The 21,150-nt window shown below is 38.5% G+C and overlaps 1 protein-coding gene across 1 annotated transcript in view; it reads right to left on the bottom strand.

Annotated features, from left to right (window-relative positions):
• Nucleotides 1-3,688: 3,688 nt before the first annotated feature.
• The window catches only part of LOC121854749, a gene marked incomplete at its 3' end in the record, with an annotated part of 94,971 nt that continues 77,509 nt past the window's right edge, over nucleotides 3,689-21,150 (bottom strand). The window contains 3 exon segments of the mRNA XM_042349488.1: nucleotides 3,689-3,862; nucleotides 16,262-16,681; nucleotides 18,075-18,237. Of these exon segments, the coding sequence (XP_042205422.1) occupies nucleotides 3,689-3,862; nucleotides 16,262-16,681; nucleotides 18,075-18,237 (757 nt within the window).

The raw sequence follows: 21,150 nt of genomic DNA, 5'->3' as shown, positions 1-21,150 counted from the left end.
ACTACCTGGTACTACGATATGGGTGCCATCTGCGCAATTTTATAATAGCGCTATAGATTGTGAGTTCACATACACTACAGGGGTAATGACAGTTTAATGATACATAATGGCAGTTTATTGAATATACACACAATAACTCCGTAATTGAAACCTTAACTCTAAGACAAAAAGTTAAAACTTTAACTTCAAGATTAATTTTACTTCAGTTATATTTTATTGACAATAAAATCATGTATGATCACATTTTAAAATCCTTCAAAGTCTGCTGGCTGTTCATCGTCTAACATAAAGAGGTCTGCATATGGGTCAGAATCACTGGAACTTCCGACTTGGTCTTCATTATTTTTGCTGTCATCCTCCTCCTCGTCACTGTCTTGCCACAACAAATCATCTTCCTCCCCATCCATTGCATTTGAAATCCCACATTTTTTAACAATTTTACGACAGTTTCTACACGAACAGCTTCCCAAGACTTTATTACAAATTTGCACAACACATCCAGTGGTGGAGCACGCATATTACCCCCCTTTGTGAATGACTTTTCTCCCTCAACCATCCATTTATTCCACTCAGAATGAATATTGTCCTTAAATGGCTTATTTAAGCTTACATTAAGAGGTTGAAGCACAGATGTTAACCCCCCATACACTGAACAAGCCTACATGGCAATTTACTAAACCATCCTGGCTTTATGCTCTTGCTGGCATCCACTCATTACCCTCACACCAACCTGACAACAGTTAAAAATATCTTATCTCCAAATGGATGAAATATGACGCAAGTTTCAAGCTGAAAGTTATTGCGTTTGCAAACTCTTCAAACAACAGTACTGCAGCGGATGACAGTTTAAGTCTAAGCCATGCTGCCGATAGTGTAACGAACCCCATAGTTTCGCAGCTGGCTGCTTGGTGTTGGTGGCGCCACTGGCAGTTTGTTTACAACAGCTGATGCAAATGGCTGATCGTAAGCCAGGTGTACCATAATGTTCTATCATACCATTTATAGAGGTATTACAGTGATCCCTCAGTTAACGAGCGCCTCGGTTAACGATTTACCTTCCATAAGATTCTTCACTTCGGTTAACGAGCAAACCCTCGGTTAACGAATTCCTTACGAATTTTTCCCCCAACATGTTTTCGCCTGCATTTGGCTGCCCACCAGCTGTTGTATTAGTCAGGCAATACAGTAATCAGTTTTAGGGCTTAAATTCCTTACCATTTTAGTAAATATCAAGAAGGCTGTACAATTCAATAATTTTAAAAGTTTTATATTAAATTTTTTAGTCATTTTAACAATTATTGAACATAATTGAAGTACAGGAAGCTAGTTATTTGCGCGCCAAACATCCACTCAACACACCAAGCTTGGCGTCAGTTTGTTTACAGGTTCAGAAGAAGGAACATCTTGTTTGAGACTCTTCAACATAAATGCGTTTTTTCTGTGTTTCCAGTCAAATAATTGGTCAAACTGAAATATATTTTACATATTGACAATATATAATGCAGTACAGTGTTGATTTAAAGAAAATAATCTTGAATTACACCAAGTGAACTAAAATTTTATGGGTGAAATGGCGGCATGGGGCGACTTCTCTTCCACCCCAATGCATTCTCTTCTCCCTTCTCTTCCACCCCCATTCTAATTCCCATTATCATCAACCAGGAGCCTTCTACATGCACACCTCAAAATAAGTGTACTTTAATGCATTTATTTTTAGTTTGTATGTAATTTTTGGTGAGCTGGAACCAATTACCCAAAAACCCATTGAAACAATGGTTTAGGTTAACAAATTTTTCAGTTAATGAGCAACCTTCCGGAACGAATTGTGCTCGTTAACCGAGGGACCACTGTATCGAGGTGCTATACTGGTATGCTGTGTAAACAATTAATATTTTATTGGAGGTGCTGATTTTGGCTTGGTGTTTACCAGAGTTCTTACGAAGATAACTTACTGAAGATTTTTAGCGGTTGCTTGCTGTCCTACTTAAATCCTGTGGCCCACTTCCCTTTTTGTATGAACGATTTTATATATATATCAACTATTGAAAGGTATTACAGTAAGTGTCTTAATGAAAGTGGCATGGCCTTATTACACACTTTCGCCTATGTTTGGGCCTTGGGAAGTCAACAAATACGGCGAGTATAGAACTAAAACTGAATTTTGAACTAAAAATCTTGGTCGATTTATACGTCGCAATTTACCGTAAGTATGATTTAACAATGAAAATCATAAATAAGCACATACTATCCCTTTGGTTACAGTACAGCAACAGGGGATACAATATTCAGGCTCTACTTCTTCCTAATACAGTATTACTCCGCTTTACGCGGTTTTACTTTCCGCGATTTCTCATTTACGCAGTGCCTCGCCAGAACCGAACTTTCACTTTCCGCGGTGCATCTACTCATATACGCGGGAAGTGGCGCGGGCAGGATGTGCACAAGGTCGCCCAGTCATCAAAACATTACCGAGTTCTTCACCCGCCACCCACCACAGCCGGCCTAAGTCAGTGATAGTGATAGTGAGGATATGAACTTATATGGACTTTGAGGGGTTTGACAAAGAGGCCCTGCAAGCCTATGTGGTGGATAGTGATACAATTGATACAAGTGATACAGGTGAGGGCCAATAATCTGCCCTCTGCCTCGGAACCAACCCCCCATCCCTGTGTGCCCAGCCATCTTCTCTACTAATATAAGTGTTAAAAAAACTAATATTATTGATATTTCTCTTAATTATTAATTGTGTGTGCATACCATCATAAAATTAAGATGTAATTTTTACTACAACATAGGTATTGTGTCTGAAAAAGTGGAGTTTGGGGGTCAGGCCAGTCTCTATTGGAATTAATCCCATATGTTCTGTTGTTCACTTTACGAGGTTTTCACTTTCCGCGGTACCCCATGGGTTCAATTGACCGCGTAAATCGGGGTTCTACTGTATTTACAACTTGCCAGTGACCAACACATGACTTTCCTGATACCACAATCCAGCTACACAAACATAGCAAGTCCTAAGCCTCATATCACAAAAATACACAAAATGTGGCCAGAAGTACTTGTCTGTGGGAGTGAGCATCACAAACTCTAGTGCAAGGTCACACCTGCTAATATACCAACTCTAAAATGCTGTATAAATATATAAACAGACTTTATAAAACAGTATAAATAAAAGCTATGACTGGGTTTTAAACATCCTGCCTCTAGAAGGCAACTGTTGCCACTAATCTCAGTTTTAAGGACAATAGTTGTGATGGGGTGGTGGGTGATTATATGATCAGCTCCCAACAGTCTAACTGGAGGCAGTCGTCTTTACTAAATCAATCAATCAATCACAGTATCATCCTCATATCTGAGGGTTGGTGACCACTGGCTTTTATATTTCAATATTAAATTTTTGTGTCGCCATATCTGAAATAGTACTTGTTCTACCAGATAAATATATCACACCCAACACTTGGTGATGGATTATATACCAGTAACAGCTTTTTGTGTGGAATGTTTTGTCAACTTAAATTGTCCCTCATATTGAGCTTGAAGACAATTTCCTCTGACAGTCCATGCTTTAGAAACTCATCTTATAATTCAATTTTCAACAACAAAAATTAATGTTGTAAAGCAAATACAGAAAAGTTTTCCATGGCCTTTTAAATATCCTGCAAGAAAAATTGGTCACAAAAATGCCTACCTGGAGTATACTGAGGTGAGTGCAGGTGCCCAAGGACATGGCTTGGGGAAACAGCTGGCATTTGATTTGGAGTGGACGACGAACTTCCATTTTCTACAACAGTGGAATTTCCTGTCGACCCACCACGATGAGGGTGTGGTGCAGGAGGCGGCGGAGGCTCTGGCATTTTCTCATCTGTAACAAATTTCATAGTGATGAGCAGCCATGAGCAGTAAAAAAAAGATGGAATGGTGTGTGAGCCTCATACAGTACATGTAAATTATACAGGTTAGACTGCACGATTGATCCTGAAATCCATTTTTAAGACTAAGTTTCAAGCTAAGTTTTTAGCTTGATAAATTGAGTAAAGTGCAAACCACCATCATCAGAGTTAATAAACCCAACATAAGAGTGAAGGGTACTAATGTAATGGTCAATTTACCTTCCCCTCACAAGCTGGGCCTTAAAAGAGACCATGGGTGGGGGCACAATAGAGGCTGTGAAGGCTAACAAATTATGCCATCAACCTGGCATGTGACTCACCAAGACAAATTGGCCAGCTGTCTTGGATGGTTCACTCATTCACTGCCAGCTGAGAGGAGGGTGTCTGAGTCATCAGCCTACTGGCTCAGTCATAAAAAGGTCTTTCAGAATCAACCCAGTACAGTATTACCCCACTTAACGCGGTTTCGCTTAGTGCGTTTTACGGTATACGTGGTGCCTCGCCAGAGCCAAACTTTCACTTAACGCGGGTTTTTCCACGTATACGCGGTGAGTGTCCGGCTCGAGAGCTATTTTTAGATTCGCCCCACCCGCCACCCTGCCTGACTGCCTGTTTTAGCTCATAAAATTCATACAAATTACCCGGCCAGAATATAATTTACATTACTGGAATTCTTACAATTTGGTGATCATTTTGAATATAAACATCATAGATTTTGCATTAGACATACAAATTTTAGATATAATGTTTACTCTGAGTAAATATGTTATCTTTTGTGCAAAATATATGACATTTATATTCAAAATATTCCTGGTCTTACAAGGAATCCAGCAATGTCAATTGTATTATCCTACCTTTAGTTTGAGGTATTATTTATTAAAATTTAGTGGTTTTCCCCCAAAAATTTCTCAGAGAGGGAAGAGCCAGCAGAGTAGTGTGAGAAGAGGGGGAGGGAGTTGAGTCCATTATTTGAATGGACATTAACTTGGCGACTGTATTTCTCTATTTCTCTTAAGTATTAATTGTGTGCATGTACCATCATAAAATTAAGATGTTATTTTTACTAGAACATAGGTATTGTGTCGGAAAAAGTGGAGTTTGGGGATAGGGCCAGTTTCTATTGGAATTAATCCCATATGTTCTGTTGTTCACTTAGTGCGGTTTTCACTTAACACGGTACCCTGTGGGTTTTATTGACCGCATTAAGCGGGGTACTACTGTATTTATATTCAACATCTAATCAAGAACACCACCTACTCTAGAGAGAAGAAAATACAAGCTGCCTCACACTTTAACTAATCTCAAATAAAAAGACAGAAAAGATCCAGGCAAAACCCACTATCGGAAAGGAGAAGATACCATCCAGCTTACCACACTCAGAACAGTAGACCACTATCTTAAAACATCATGAATCTATTAAGACAAGGATGAAATACACACATAAAATGTCTCACTTGTCCAGGAACTATAAGCACCCCTATACTTTCATCACATAATTTAAGAGTACAACAAAAGTCAACCAGGTAACAAGATCAAAGACTATGTCGCAGAACTAACATTTGTGGAAGCCCTTGTGACAATGCAGTAGAAAGAAAATAAATATTTACTAACTAAATAATATCTGAACATACACAGAAAATTTAAAGGGAAGGGGTCAGGTAAGACTAACAAGTAAACCTCTTCAAAATATTTCACTGTTCAATTAGTACTCCCCATCGACTTCCTTAACAGTCCATAAGAAACCGTGTATCTCTTGTGTCAGTGGGATATATATTAAGAGAGGCAATTCAAAAACATTTCCAAGGGCAACCACATATAAGAAGAAAGTTCTTGGAAAGATTACCCATTATTAGGAGCCAAAATAAGGACAGGGACAATGACCCCAAAAACTGAATCACCAAGTCTCGTTAAAACGGACCCCTTTAATCCAGATATCAGATAAACCAGACGAAATCTGAGATAAGCGAGGGACTGTCCGTGTCAAATTTCTGGTTCTGGGATTGTCCGATAGATGGCTTGCGCGCACCAGACCGCCAGTCATTGTTGACTTTTAGTGCCATATTCGAGTAACAGTGTTGTGTTACCCTGCAATTTTCGTTGATATTTCAGTGATTAGGGATCTTTCAGCCTTATATTTTACATCATGCCTTCAAGGGGGAGTAATACGCCGAAGAGGAAGCATGTGACCCTTTCTGTGAACCAGAAACTGGAACTTATAAGGAAGTTAGAGGCTGGTGCTTCGGTGGCTAGAGTTTGTGACGAGTATGGTGTTAAAAAGCAAACAGTTTCGGACATACGCAAGGCTAAGGACAAACTCACTGCATTTTCTTTGAAATATACTGTTGATGCAAATTCTAAATCATCATCTGTTGGTGCAAGGAAGCGTATGAGAGTGGCGAAAGATACAAATCTTGAGGAAGCAGTGACGAAGTGGTTTATGCAGCAACGATCCTGTGGTAATGTCGTCCATGGTGTAGAAATTCAAGCTGCTGCTGCTAAGCTGGCAAGTCATATGGGCATTGAGAATTTCGAAGCTAGTGACGGGTGGTTATGACGATTTAGAAATTGCCATGGAATGTGTAATAAAATTACCCATGGTGAAGCTGGTAGCGCACCCACCGAGGACATCGAACCATTCAGGAAGAGGCTAAATGACTTAATTAAGAGTGAAGGGCTCCTGATTTCCCAAGTCTATAATGGGGATGAAACTGGGTTGTATTGGCGGTCCCTACCCCGGAATACCCAAGCTTTCAAGAATGAAGCCTCCTCACCTGGTCGTAAATTAAGTAAGGAACAATTTTCGGCATTGTGTTGCGCGAACGCAGACGGTATGCACCGTTTAAAGTTAGTGGTGGTGGGGAGGTCAGCACGCCCGCGAGTTTTGAAAGACATAATGCACCATCTACCAGCGCATTATTACCACTCCAAGAAATCGTGGTTCAACATGCAAATCTTTAATGATTGGTTTTTCTCGCATTTCATTCCTGCAGTGCGAAAATATCAAGAAGATGTCCTCAAACTTCCTACTGCTGAGGTGAAGGCGCTACTAATTTTGGACAACGCACCTGCTCACCCAGGTGCTGATAAGCTTGTCAGTAATGATGGTAAAATAAGAAGCATCTTCTTGCCACCCAATGTTACCTCCATGATCCAGCCAATGGATCAGGGTATAATTGTAGCCTGCAAGAGAATATACCAACGAAGATATCTGGACGAAGAAGAGGAAGATCTTACGGAAGACACACGAGGACAAAGAACTGTTAATAACGTCAAGAACTACAACCTTAAGTCTGCAATATTCAACTTTGCAGCTTCATGGAAGGCACTGAAGACTACCACTCTAGCCAATGCTTGGAAAAAACTTCTGTACAATGTGTAGGTAGAATATGGTTTCAAAGGATTCGAGGCAAGGGACTTTCATCGTATCCTTCAGAGGGCGGGCAAAAATGATGTCACAGAAGACGACATCAGAAACTGGCTAGAAGAGGTGACCCTGGATACCAAGTCTTAACAGAAGAAATAGCGGACGAAGTTCTCGTTGGTGACAGCAGTGATAGTAAAGATGAGGAAGACGAGGAACCAATGCCCAAGAAACCCAAACTCTCTGTTGTACGAGAATCCATTGATAATGTCATTTCATACATTGAATTGTCAGCAGAAACTTATGTTCAGCATTACAATCAACATATTAGAGCCTTTAGGGAACTCATTATCCAGAAACAGCATCATCAAGGTAAACAACTGAAACTCGGCTCATTCTTCAAGCCAGTTCGTCCCAACCCTGCTGCAGCTGTTGAGCCTGCTGACGATATTGATGACCCTCCTGCTGCTGACTCAGGCCATCCTCAGTCACCTTGGCCTTCTACGAGTGGGGTACAAGGACCAGAGGAGCATCATAGCTCTACTGACTCCGAATGACAAGTTATCACCTCTACCCCCCCCCACCTCCACCACATCAAGCTCATCTGTCATCTACCAAAGGTAAATGAAATTAACAATTTACGGTATTAACTTTTCTATTTTTACATATTGTAATGTGTTATATAGCTAGTTATATGATGTTTACAGTATTTCCTGCATTTTTTTTACTGTGTATCATGTTCAGCGTACAGTGTATATACGGTACTGTATTTCCAATATCATATACGTAGGCCTATGCAATAGTAAACCTAAATCGGTTAATTCGGACAATCGGCTAAAACTGACACCCTTCCCCCCTGTTAGTCCGCTTTAACGAGGGTCGACTGTACTTACTTCTGGGAAAAGTATCCCAAAGTAAAGGCAAAACAAGATACTACTTTACAATGAAGACTCCAACAGAAACTCTCAAGGAGTGGAAATACTACCCAAGGGATAGACAGTGATTCATCTAAGATTACAAAAGTTGAGAAAGCAATAACATCCTTACCATACTGCCACAGCTTAACTCACACATAACCATCCCCCCAAAATTGCAGCCTGTAAGGATGTCAGAGTTCCCACAAACAGTTAATAAATATAGCTCATGTTTCATAACAAATCACTGCAATACCAAGATCAACAAAATAATAGTCAGATCAAGCATTATGTTCCATCTCCAAGTAACCCCACATTAGAAACAGTGCCACATCAAGGTTAGAAGCACAAACTTTACCTCAAACCACAGTAACACCCATGACAAGGAGACTATCTTGGACATACCTTTTGCATCAGATCCCTGTTAAGGTCGTTAAACCTGAAAGCACTGTTAATCTATTCCAATGGGACTCCTTAACATCTCCAGAATGAGGATTCAAACACAAACTCCAAAAAAGGGTCAATAACCACAAAACTGATTACTGTACTGTACTCTACTGTATTAGATAATTGTGAAGCATTGAAGATACATTCACAAAACAACAATATATGCAGGTGGTGTCCAAGCAGAGAAGAAACTACAACCAGGACCAGACAACATTAATTTCCTCCAGTGTGTGGCGCAAGGGCAGATTGGGAGGGGGGGGGTGGGTGTCTCTGTACCGCCTTTTCATCAGAAAATCCCAATACTTTTTCTTTAATGCAGTATTGTACTCAAGAGATTTTGTATAGTAAAATGTAATTACTATTGACCTCTAAAATATCTCTTAATATCAAGTTCACATGCCTTCAAAATGGCCACAAAATACCCATGATAATGGTAAAAAAAAAAATCTGGGGCTACAGAGCCTCCCCATAACCCCCCAGCTGGGTGGGGTTGCTGAGCTCGCCATGTTCCCCCCACCCACAACTTCTTGAACCCCCTTTTGATATTCCTGGATCAGCCCTGTGGAGGACTGATGAACATCTGACAAAACAAGAGTGATCCAAATAAGTCAAATGTAACTATCAGAGAGACGGACTAATAATATCCAAGAAACCCAGAGGTGTGCTTGTAAAACATGCAAATTCACAATGCTGCAGAAAACAAACCTCTAACTATGACCACTGTAAGCAATTATATTAATGAAAAAGGTATTTCCTTGTTAAACATTTTGGGTGAAATTAGGGTAACAGACCCCTTGGAGCCAAGCCCACTGCTAATACAGAAGTTTGAGACTTTAGTTCAGCCTTCTAGAAAAACAAGTTAAAAGACAGGATTGTTCTTATTGAATGATACAACCCAAACTTCACTGGTTATCAGACCATGTTCCACCAATAAGCATTGAGGATATGAAATAAACCCCTTTACAGAGAGGACCAGAGGGAATACTATTCATAGACTGAATTACCCCTAAGAAGAATATTCAACACCCTAAACAGAATGGATCTTGAAACTTCTAGTTTAGACCCCCCACTATCTCCTTCCTTGGGACCAGAACTCCACATCTAGGAAAAATGCTGTACTGAAGGACTGATCTATGGGCCAGGGAATGTATGATGCCACAACATGTTCAGCACGACACCTGGCACACCAGTGAATCTCAGGCCGAGTCATTGGGTAAATGTAAACACACTTGCAATATGAAACAACAAAGGCAAAACATCTGGGCACAGACAATATTAAAGACTGTGCAGCACCAGCACAGGTGGCAACCATGCAGGGAAGCAGTGTGGCTGGTCCTGAATGGTTGATCCTGGAATCTGTCCATGATGGCTGGTCCACTTGGCTTGATGAGTTGTACATGTAGTCATGATTCACAAACCTGCAGGCCATTACTGTCCAGAGAAGCAACTTCCACGTGATGTGAGTTCCTTATTAAAGACCCGTATGTACTTTCAAATTTCCTTAAGTCAATAAACTTCATAAAAGGAAGACAAATAATACATAGATTCCTTCAGAGTGAGAGGAAAGAATACTTATGTACAATATAATACTGTACAGTTAACTCTTGATTTATGAAGGTTCTGTCTGTGTGCTTTCTGCATACCGTAATGCATCACATACTTCTAGAATAAAAATGTGAAATATGTAACTCCATTCTATGTTACATAAGTTGTAGTACAGGTTGTACCTCTCTAGTCCAGCAACCTCAGGACCTGACCGGTGCCGGACCATGGAAATTCACCCTTTTCCTGGATAGATAGTGACTTGTGCTTATGCTTGGAAGCACTAGCGCCACTTTCTCTACATCATGGTCTCTTTGAAGACATATTGAAGGGTTAAATGTCGTATAGTAGCTTCTCAAATTTCGCGAGTTTTTAATTCAACGCATTTTATTGAAACACACACAAAAAAAAATAAATTACAATTTTCACTGGTTTGAACGGCCCGCCAAAATGCAGACGACATGCATAATCGTGTAAACAGCGTCATTTCTCTTATGTACAAAAGATTCATTATTGTTGATTACTGAATGTCTTTTTTATTGAATTAATGTTAATGTGTGCAAAATGAGCAATACAATTCATTAATAATATGTAGAATATTGAAACACACGAGGAAATGACACAGCATTGTTTTCGTTGATTACTAAGCGTGTGACTGACTGGTTCTACATATAAAACTGATGAAAATAAGACCTTGGTTGTAGCTGTAGTAAAATTAATATGGTTGTTTTAAGTAATGTTATTTAATGTTAATAAGTGGAACAATAGAAGTAGCTAACGATATTGGTAAAGAAAAAAGAGAGATCGCGTATGTAAGTGTGCGCACGTGAAAACATATCGTCATTACTTTACATAAGAATATGAAAGCAACGCTTATTTACTGTTCATATATATTTTAATTAATGTTTCTGAATTTGTTTTTATTGAATTAATGTTTGTGTGTGCAAAATTAACAATACAATTTATTAATAATACGTGGAATATAATACACATGAGGAGACGAGACGGCTGCCGGCATTGTTTATGTTAAAGCTTACAAAACCAGTGACTGATTGGTTCTACATATTAATGTAAAATTAATGTAAAAAAAAATAATATGGTTGTTTGAAGTACCTGTAATGTTATTTAATGTTAATAAATGGAACAATATAAGTAGCTAACCATTAATGGGAAAAAAAAGTGAGACTGCGTGTATGTAAGTGCGCACATGTGAAAACATATCGTCATTACTCTACATAAGAAGATGAAAGCAACACTTATTTACTGCTCATATGGTATATTGAAGGGTTAAATGTTGTACTCTGTATAGACAAGCAGAGAGAGAGAGAGCAGCCGAACTGCCGGATGTAAACAAACCTTAATTTCCCGGGGCTTTGTTGTTTTTTTTTTTACGGGGATTAGCCCACCCGGGCATAGGTCACCAACCCACATTGGGGCCTGAGGGGCAAAAATTTAATACTCCTGTAATAATAATAATTCAGATAAGTAAAAAAAAAAAAAAAAGCTGCCTATCTACCTATTGGACAAACTAAAATCGTTCCGGACCACGGGAGTTTCAGGACCACAGAATGCCGGACTACAGAGGTACAACCTGTAGTACTGTAAATTACAGGAGAGAATTGTAATGCCTTTGTACACATTGACATACAACTGAATACACAGATACATTACAACCAAAATGTGACCATCAGGAGAAGCATCACCCTTTTCTACCACTATACCACCAACCAGACTCACTGACACATCCAAAATGTTTACAGATATATGTGTACAGTACGCATTCCTATACTGTACTGTACTAGTTTACTGTACTTGGCTGTATGAACATGAAAACAACGAGTACCAATATCTTTTTCTGTAATAAAGCTACAGCACATTAGTAATCAATGCAAAATATTAGATAAATGGATAAAAATGCTTTAGAACCATGAGCTGGTCCCTGAGTGTAAGTGTACAGGGTCAAGTGGAATAGATACTCCACTAATTACTTTATCTTGGCACTAAATCCGATTGGGGTAACATCACTAGTGGAGTGCCCCAAGGCTCAGTACTTGGACCATTATTACTGTATTTATTATATACATAAACGACATAGATATCGGTGTAGACAGCAACATAAGTAAAATTGCTAATGACACTAAAATAGGGCGTGTAATTAAATCTGACGAGGACTCCGCAAAACTACAAGAAGATCTAAACAAATTTTTCGAATGGTCTGAAAAAATGGCAGATGAAATTTAATGTGGACAAATGTAAAGTACAGTACTTAGTCTAGAAGATGTAAACAAAGAAACCAGATATCAGATGAACAACGTTGTTAGAGAGAACACCAACTGTGAGAAAGACTTCGGAGTAATAAATAGGAATCTTAAGCCAAGTAAACAATGTGTATTTGCTCAAAACAAGGCTAATAAAGTACTTGGGTTCATACAGAGGAGTGTTAGTTACAAGACTAGCGAGGTCATTCTAAAACTATATCTTGTGCTTGTGAGACTTCACTTGAAATACACTGTTCAGTTCTGGCCACAGTACTACAGAATGGATAATGGATATAGAATCCTTAGAAAGAATTCAGAGGAAAATGACAGGACTAATCCCGGGCATTAGGAACCTTGAGTGCAGAGACAGGTTAAAGCATCTTAATTTGCACTCCCTCGAGAGACGTATAGTGAGGGGCAATATGATCGAGGTGTATAAATGGAAGTCAGGGTTAAACAAAGGGGACATTATAAAGGTACTCAAACTATCCAACCATGAGTGAACTCGTAGCATTGGTTTGGAAATAGAGTAGTGGATGAGTGGAACAAGTTACCAAACATCATCATTAACTCGAACATGCTGGATAGCTTCAAATTTAGGTTGGATGGACATATGAGTAATAGGGGTTAAGTGTAAATGGGACTGCCCAGTATGGGCCAATAGGCCCGCTGCACTTTCCTACATTCTTCTGTCCTTATGTACTGAAATGTCCAAATGCCTCTGGCAACACTGGGAATTATTGACATAGTCCAATTTTTTAGTTTTGCTTGATATTAAAATATATGGGATATTTTGAAATTATGCCAATTTTTAAGGATTCTGAAATAAGGACTGCTGGGTAATCAAGGTCCCACTGTGGTGTGTGAGGGTGAATAATATTTATTTATCACTTAAGACTTTTCAATGATTATTTCTTTGGGTAAGAAAGAAAAATCTGCCCAAATTTTATGTTGCACTGAGGAAAGTATTTATGCATTGCAATCCACTGAAGGACCTTTTTGTTGAGCATACAGTTGCTGAATTGATACAATGACTTAATGTTGTCATGTTGATGTTTTAGACATGATACTTCTCTGTGACTGATACTAGAGGTAGGTTGACCCTGTCCATAGTGTATCAGGTGATGTCAGCAATACTGTGTCAGTCCTGAGTTACAATTGCTGCTGAATATCCTAGAAGCCGCCATGGTAACATAACACCCAAAACTTGTGAAGTCGTTAGTGTGGCATTTTTTTGCATTAAGATACATGGCAGGTAACTAGAGATTTTAAGTAAAGCCTTCTGACAAACTTTGTGAATCATGAGGTCTTAAGTGTGAAAAAGTCTGGACGAAAATAACCTTTCTGCATAATACTATGACGAGACTATATTATACAACTGTGGGGGGTAAGTCAGATTTAATAGAATAGGAGGATTTGAAAATGTACTCACTAACCAACTCCAAGCTAACCAAACTAGCTCATGCACTCCCAGAAAAGTTTACCAATGAAAATCACACATTAGGACACAAAATCCCCCTGATTTACATGGGTGGGAATTTCTCATACAGGAAACCTTTAAACATTAAGCAGGTTGTCCCTTGTGGCCCCCATACCATAGCCTAATTCAAAGCTCCACTGAAACCACCAACAACTCACAATGGGGTCAATTCCTAAAAGACTTTCAATGTGCCAGCCTGGACTCAGAGATGGTAAGACTAATACAAACAAATAGTACAAAATAATAAGACCAAAGAGTTTCTAGGAAAAATAGTCCACTTGGCAGATCATCCACGGCACATCAGTAACATGAACCACAAGAACCTCTGTGGTGGACGTGTAACCTCTGGGACACGTCTACCTCAATCTAACCATGTTTAGTGTTACTGTTCATTCTTTAGTTCTTCCAGCAAATGTACTGAAGAAATTCTCAGTCCCATATAAAATAGTTAATTAGTCTTTATCAACAAGAAAATTAATATCTAAGGTATATAAATTACTCTTTTCAGCCTATTACATACTGGTCTACCAAGTGATAAGCTCTTCAGACACATTAAAAACTAAACATGGATCAGACACTTTCATAACATCCCTGGGACAATCTAAACGCTGTTTTTCATCAATTACAGGAATGTTTATCAATCTGTTTCTTCCCACAATCCTAATCTGACTTTACAATAAAATACACTGAGACATCCAGGTTTTTTCAAATTAAAGGCCTGGATATTTTACCCTATAGAAAATACCACATAGAATTCAAGACTATTTTTACATGGAAGATTCACTTATTTAATTCTACAATAAGGGGGGAAACATTTATAAATTCTGTAGACAAACATTGTAATTTTTCCGAGACAATAACTAAGCTACTTACTCATAAATGAATTTCACCACTGTCTCATCTCTCGGTACTTTTCTCAAAACAGTTAGTACTTTCTCCCAGACTGTGAGGCAGATAAACAGTAACAAACACATTCAATACCATTCCATAGGAGCTGAGTTACAGCCTTATTCCAACTAAATCAGGTGAGGTATTTTAACAGCAAATACTAGCTGGACAAATACCTGAAGCAGCTGTATAACTGTAAAACAAATTAAAATTGACAGCTATCAGTTTCTCATCTTTTATGAACACAACACAACTGAATAAGAAACATTATGAAAGAATATAATTAACCAGTAACAGAAATGACTAAACGGAGAAGAGAAGTACCTAAGACTCACCTGAAAAGATCAATAATGATAAAACACAAAAACGTCTAAAACAGGCAACACTCTCTGACTCTGACACACGGCTACACACACTGTACTGTAGCACCCACATGAATAAGATCAAGAGGAGCAACATATAAATTGAACACAAACAGAATAAATAAATAATTGTAATTGAAAAGAAGTCAAGAAGCACTCTTTATGAATACAAAAACAAGATTATGAAGACGAACATATTTATACTGATAGTTACCAATAAACAAGAGGGACTAAGGGGCCTGAATCAAAGCACTAACAGTAGCTACATTGACTTACAACACCATTTCTCCTGACCTTTGACCTTCTAGTGACCTTGACCTTTGATATAGAAACTCAACTTTGGTGCTCAACTATTACTGTATTTAGTAATGATACATGTCCTTGTGAAGTTTGGTTAAAATACTTGAAGTGATACAAGCTATGCTCTTGACAAAGTTTTAAACTCAAACCTTCAGCCGTGAACCTTATACTTTGAGACAGACATAAGAATTTGCTGTTTTATATTTTCATAAATATATCTACAATGATCCAGACATTCTACTTTAGACAAGGTTCTGACTTTTGAGCTTCATGTCACCTTGTCTTTCTTTAACACAATGATCTCAATATGATGTTTCTCTTATAACCTAACCTAATGTAATTTGTGGCCGAGGAGGATTTAATAATACAGTACATATACAGTAAATATTCACAAGAAGGATTTCAAAAAATTTCTTCTCCCAGAAATAAGGTTAGATGATCATCATATAAACAAACCTAAGATATCATGATATAAGGGTGATAATTTGGGGAATGATCAATGGTGAGGAGTAAGGGAGGATATGATTTGGATGGGAGAGGAAATCTGTGAGGACTTTGGAAATTTAGGACCCTACAGACACACATACAGAGGTACAGTACTGAATAAGACAGAAAGTTTGATATAAGGAAAGGTGCTAGTGATAAAAATGAAGAGAAAGAAATGTCTCCAGCCAAAACGAAAAAATTATTAATTTTGGCTTTTTTCTCCTCAAAATAGGTGCACTGAGGTCAAAATTCAACCCAAAAATATAAATATTAACTTCAGTCATAAGCTAAACTGTCTCTAAGCAAAAAAAAATAGAGAGAATGTTTACTCACTAAGAGGATCTAGAAGGTGCAGGTCCAGGGGGGGCTGAGGTCCCTCTCCATCATGCCCTCCCCTCCTGGGCCCTCCCTCTGGCCTCCTCATGGCTATCTCCCTCTCAATCTCCGTTATCTGCTTCTTCATGAGTTTTAGTGTTGAAGACGAAGGAGACTGTGCATTAGTATGGGGGGAATTCCGTGAGTGGATTTTAGTATGGGGGGAACTGGCAGCATTGGGGAGGGGGGAGTTATGTGAGTTGAGCGTTGGGAGGGGGTTGAGGGGTGGCAGCTCACCCCTGCACAACTGCTCGTCCAGAGACCGCACCACGGGACGTTGTTGTTGTAATAACTCTTGCTGAAGTTGTTCTTGATCTTGTTCAAACAAAGAGTCTTTACTTTCTTCTTCTTCTGGAACTTCCATCCCACTCTCATCACCTGGAAAATTAAATCAATATATACAGTAATAATAATGAAAAAGATGCACCTGTAGCATGTCAATTTATTCACTGGATTAAATTGCATTCAAATGTGTATGGTTAAATTTTAGGTGGACCCTAACATTCCCAGACATGACATTCGTGGTTTTTTACAATTCATGGCAACCTTAAATATACAGTACAGTACTGTATATAATTTTAACAATCACTGTGCAGGTTTCAACAATTCGTGTTCCAGAGGTCAAGCAGGGAGAGGTGATCCCAAGGCAGACCTATAATAAACTACAGTACAGTACAGTACAGTACAGAGGCACTGTTGATCACTTTTAAATCATTACTGTAAGGGGTGATATGGTACACTACCATTTAAGAACAACAAAATTTAGAGTAAATATGATGTGTGTGTGTGTGTGTGTGTGTGTGTGTGTGTGTGTGTGCAGTGAAAGGTGGTCAAGGCAGAAATGAGTACTGTACTGTACTGTACTGTACTGTACTGTACTGTACTGTACTGTACTGTACTGTACTGTACTGTACTGTACTACTGTAGAGTTAAGGGACATAAAGGCCATCCAGGGCAAGTCAAGACCACATTCATCTAAGTATAAATCTTGTTAAATCAGATATGGATCACTTTTTGAGAAAAGTGCCCCAAAATAAAAAAATTTTGTGTGAACGTGCATTAACCAAAGAATACCTGTACAGTATTGTATATGGAATTTGTTCAGGTACCTCAGGAGGACACCAAAATTTTACATGGGCAATTGTGGAGTTTAAGAAGGTTACCGTACTGTACGTGCATGAAGCAAACGTACATACGTACGTACGTACGTACGTGTGTGTGTGTGTGTGTGTGTGTGTGTGTGTGTGTGTGTGTGTGTGTGTGTGTGTGTGTGTGTGTGTGTGTGTGTGTGTGCACCACAAAATACTTGGAGCTTCTATTCACCTTTTTTATTTATAACAACAGACTTCTGATTCATGGGTTGATCTGAGTAGGCATAACATTACTGATGAGGGTCTTTATCGTGTAAACTCATTCAATAACAAGAGCCAGTAAGGATGACCCAGATCACACCCCCACAGTCCTTCTGTTAAATGATATGAAATCTGTGCACCGGAGAGAACGAGTCATCATTACTTCCTTATCTTAGAGTAAACAATGACCTGTAGTGTCTCATGTTGTATGGCAGTTGTTATAGGGAAGTGAATGATCTTCAACTAACCACCAGATGCCATAGCCAAAGGGTTTTGCTGGAGAAGGCCAGACAAGCTTGGGTGCACACATTAATGGAATGTACCAAACTAGTGCTACATTGTTAAAAAAATAAAATTAATTAACAAATTCATATTAAAATAAAGAATAATTCACATCCAAACAAGATGATCTGACTTACCTGAGGAAAGGCCATCCTCAAGGACTGGCATGGCAGAACAGATGCCACGTGAGGATGAATGGATAGACCCTTCAGGGTCAACTCCGGAGTAGTCACTCTCGACATCACCCGAATCACAAGAAGTTGTTTCGGGTGATAAAGTGAAGTTGCGGGAGTGGCCCACCTGTCAAAGGCATTACTCTCAGTTTTGACGGGATTAAAATTGTTAAAGTAGAATTTATATACAATCCTGTATTATAACAATTGATCTATTAATACTACTGTCTAAAGTGAGTCACACTATCATTTCCTGAACTGGGTCAAACACAATAGAGAAGAAAGTTGAAGAAAAGGGAGAGAAAGGATCATTAAAGAAGGTAAACAAAGAGAAAATAAACCAAAACAGAACTGGATTACATGAAACATATATGATTTCTACCACAGGCATTTATTATACTGTACTGTATATATTGTATAGTTTTCCTTATGTTATTTTTCACTGGGGAGAAGGTAACTGCTGTACATCCTTTCCCACTTTACTCATACTGGCTAGAGTGTGATCAAAGGAGTCTTTTAGAATTGTGGCTATTCTTCCTAGTGCAGGGACTATGTTAATCCTCTCTATTACTCCAATTAAACATACTGCTTAAGCCAGTTCCTACCAAATTCTCATCTTTAAGGGAAGACAAAAGCAAAAAGTCAATGATATACAGTGCCCATAAAACTGCTATGTGAAGTTATAACACTAGACTGTCATCAGTGATCTGTGAACCTAAGCCTTAAGATGAGGCAATTAAACTGATCTCACTAATAAAACGCAAATCTTTTCTATACAGTAATCTGGTATATAAAAAATCACCATATTCACCAAAGACTCAGTCAAATAGAGACTACAGGTCCCCAAAACAGAAACTTATCCTGTCATCTAAACTTATGCCTCAAATCTAATACTGTGAAGCCTACACCTCTTCCCCACTTAACGCAGGGTAAGCAGTGAAAAGTGCAAATACTGCACGTACACATGCATGCACACACACACACACACACACACACACACACACACACACATTTCCTTTGTTTATACTCCTGTTATCATTTTAACTACTACAAAAAAAAATTATTCTGCCAAGGTAATCTTGGAAAACATCAGAAGTACAATCTCCCCAAAACTATTCAACACTGTGCTCTCCATTCATGCAAGTCTACTGCTGTTTCCTAGATGTTCTTCCTCTTTGTATCCTCACCGTAATCTTCCTTCTCAGTGTTGCCCTCTCTCTCTCTCTCCATCACGGACTCATTTACTCTTCTCACCCAACTTCCACTTGTTTTCTCTCAATAAGCCTAAACCACCAGGTGGGAGATTAATCTGCTCTGCCTTACACTTCTTCCACATCTCCATATTCCTGTATTCCTCATTCTCTATGTGCACACACACACTCACACAGTATATGTATATAAATATATCTATTAGCCAGAACTCTCCAATACCCGGAATTGAAAATCAGGCGCATTTTCTGAGAAAATTTAGTAATATCTCTCCTCCATTTTATTCAGGTCTGGGAGCAAATTCCGAGGATAAAATAATGTGTAATTCTGAAAAATTTCAAGAAAATTATAGAAACTCTCTCCAGATTTTTTTGGGTGTGGAAGGAAATTCCAAGGATGAAATAATGCATAATTTCCGAAAAATTCCAAGAAATTTTTCCTAGTACATACAGTACTGTACATTACGTACAGTACCTGGAAAAATTCCGGGGAAACGAGTTTTTCCGGGTTTAAGTGAGTCGTCTCATGACCCAGAAATCTCTCGTCCCCGGCAGAGCTCTGCATTAATTATTTCAGCTAACAGGGATATCACTTGTACACTTTTTTACCTGTGGTATATCTCATATATGTTTTTTTTAGTTTATGATTCTTAATTGTTTGTACATGTAAATAGTATAAAAACAAATACACTACGTATATAGATACAAAATTTAAATGAATTCTTATGCATGTACCAGCATGTCTCAATTTCAAAAGGCTCTAATTAGAAACTAGGAATACAGGTAACTACAGGCACAGTACTAAATATCAAATTAAACATGTAACTGGAAATAAATATAGAATTGTAATAAACTGGGTTCTTCAGCATCAATTAAACCAGATAAGCTGTTCGTGCTATCACAGTGTTAGGACAAGAATGAAATGAATGAGGTTGAAGGGAATTTTCAAATTAGGCAAAGACAGCAGTATACATCACAGCTGGCCTGACACAATGGAGGGTGAAGGTACTCGAGGATAAAAATGAACAAGGCTGACAATGTCCTTGGTGTAATAGGAATAGGATCAGTGAAGGATGGAAGACACTAGAATGATGCAGGGTCATAGATATAATAATAACAGTAGAGCCAAAGTGCTTGAGTTAGGAAATAATGAATGTCATCAACAAAAGCTGAATAATAATGACTTAAAGAGAGAAGTCATCTAATGAGAGCATCACCTGGCTATTAAAAAATACGAAATTTCAGGACATTCAAAAGTACAGGTAATCCAAAAACTGCAGAAGAATCATATAAGAAATATCAAATAATTACAAGACAATTAGAAAATATATCAGGCAAGAGAATATTACTTAGTCTTTTCTCTTCATAACTTCATGGTAAACAACAAGTAATGCAGTATAGAAGACAAGCAATACTAGTCATGATACTGTAAACTCTATACTGTACAAGTTCACTAAACTACAGCCACAGCGTGTGTGACCTTCATGCTGTTTTCACCAACTGGCTCAATTTTTTTTTCTATTCTGGTCAAAATGCACTTACACCAGTGTGCACCTTGTATTTTGTAGGGGAATCCAGTAAAAAATAATCTCCAAATGCTTTAACCACCAACTTACAATAAATGAGTGACACTAAACATCATCCATTATTTGTACAGTATAACCACATGAAAATACTCAAGCATATTTAAGCATATTCATTTAAAGTTTTAACCTGTTAGAGTGCATGCCTCAGTGTACCCCACAGGCCTGACCCAGTGAATGGCTAGTACTGTGTGTGTGTGTGTGTGTGTGTGTGTGCACTCAAAGGAGTATGACACTGAAAGAGCCAGG

The sequence above is a fragment of the Homarus americanus genome, unplaced genomic scaffold (genome assembly GCF_018991925.1).
Source record: "Homarus americanus isolate GMGI-L3 unplaced genomic scaffold, GMGI_Hamer_2.0 scaffold53233, whole genome shotgun sequence".
Lineage (NCBI taxonomy): Eukaryota > Metazoa > Arthropoda > Malacostraca > Decapoda > Nephropidae > Homarus > Homarus americanus.
Note: the sequence above shows the minus strand (reverse complement) of the source record. Positions and strands in the feature narration are given on the sequence as shown.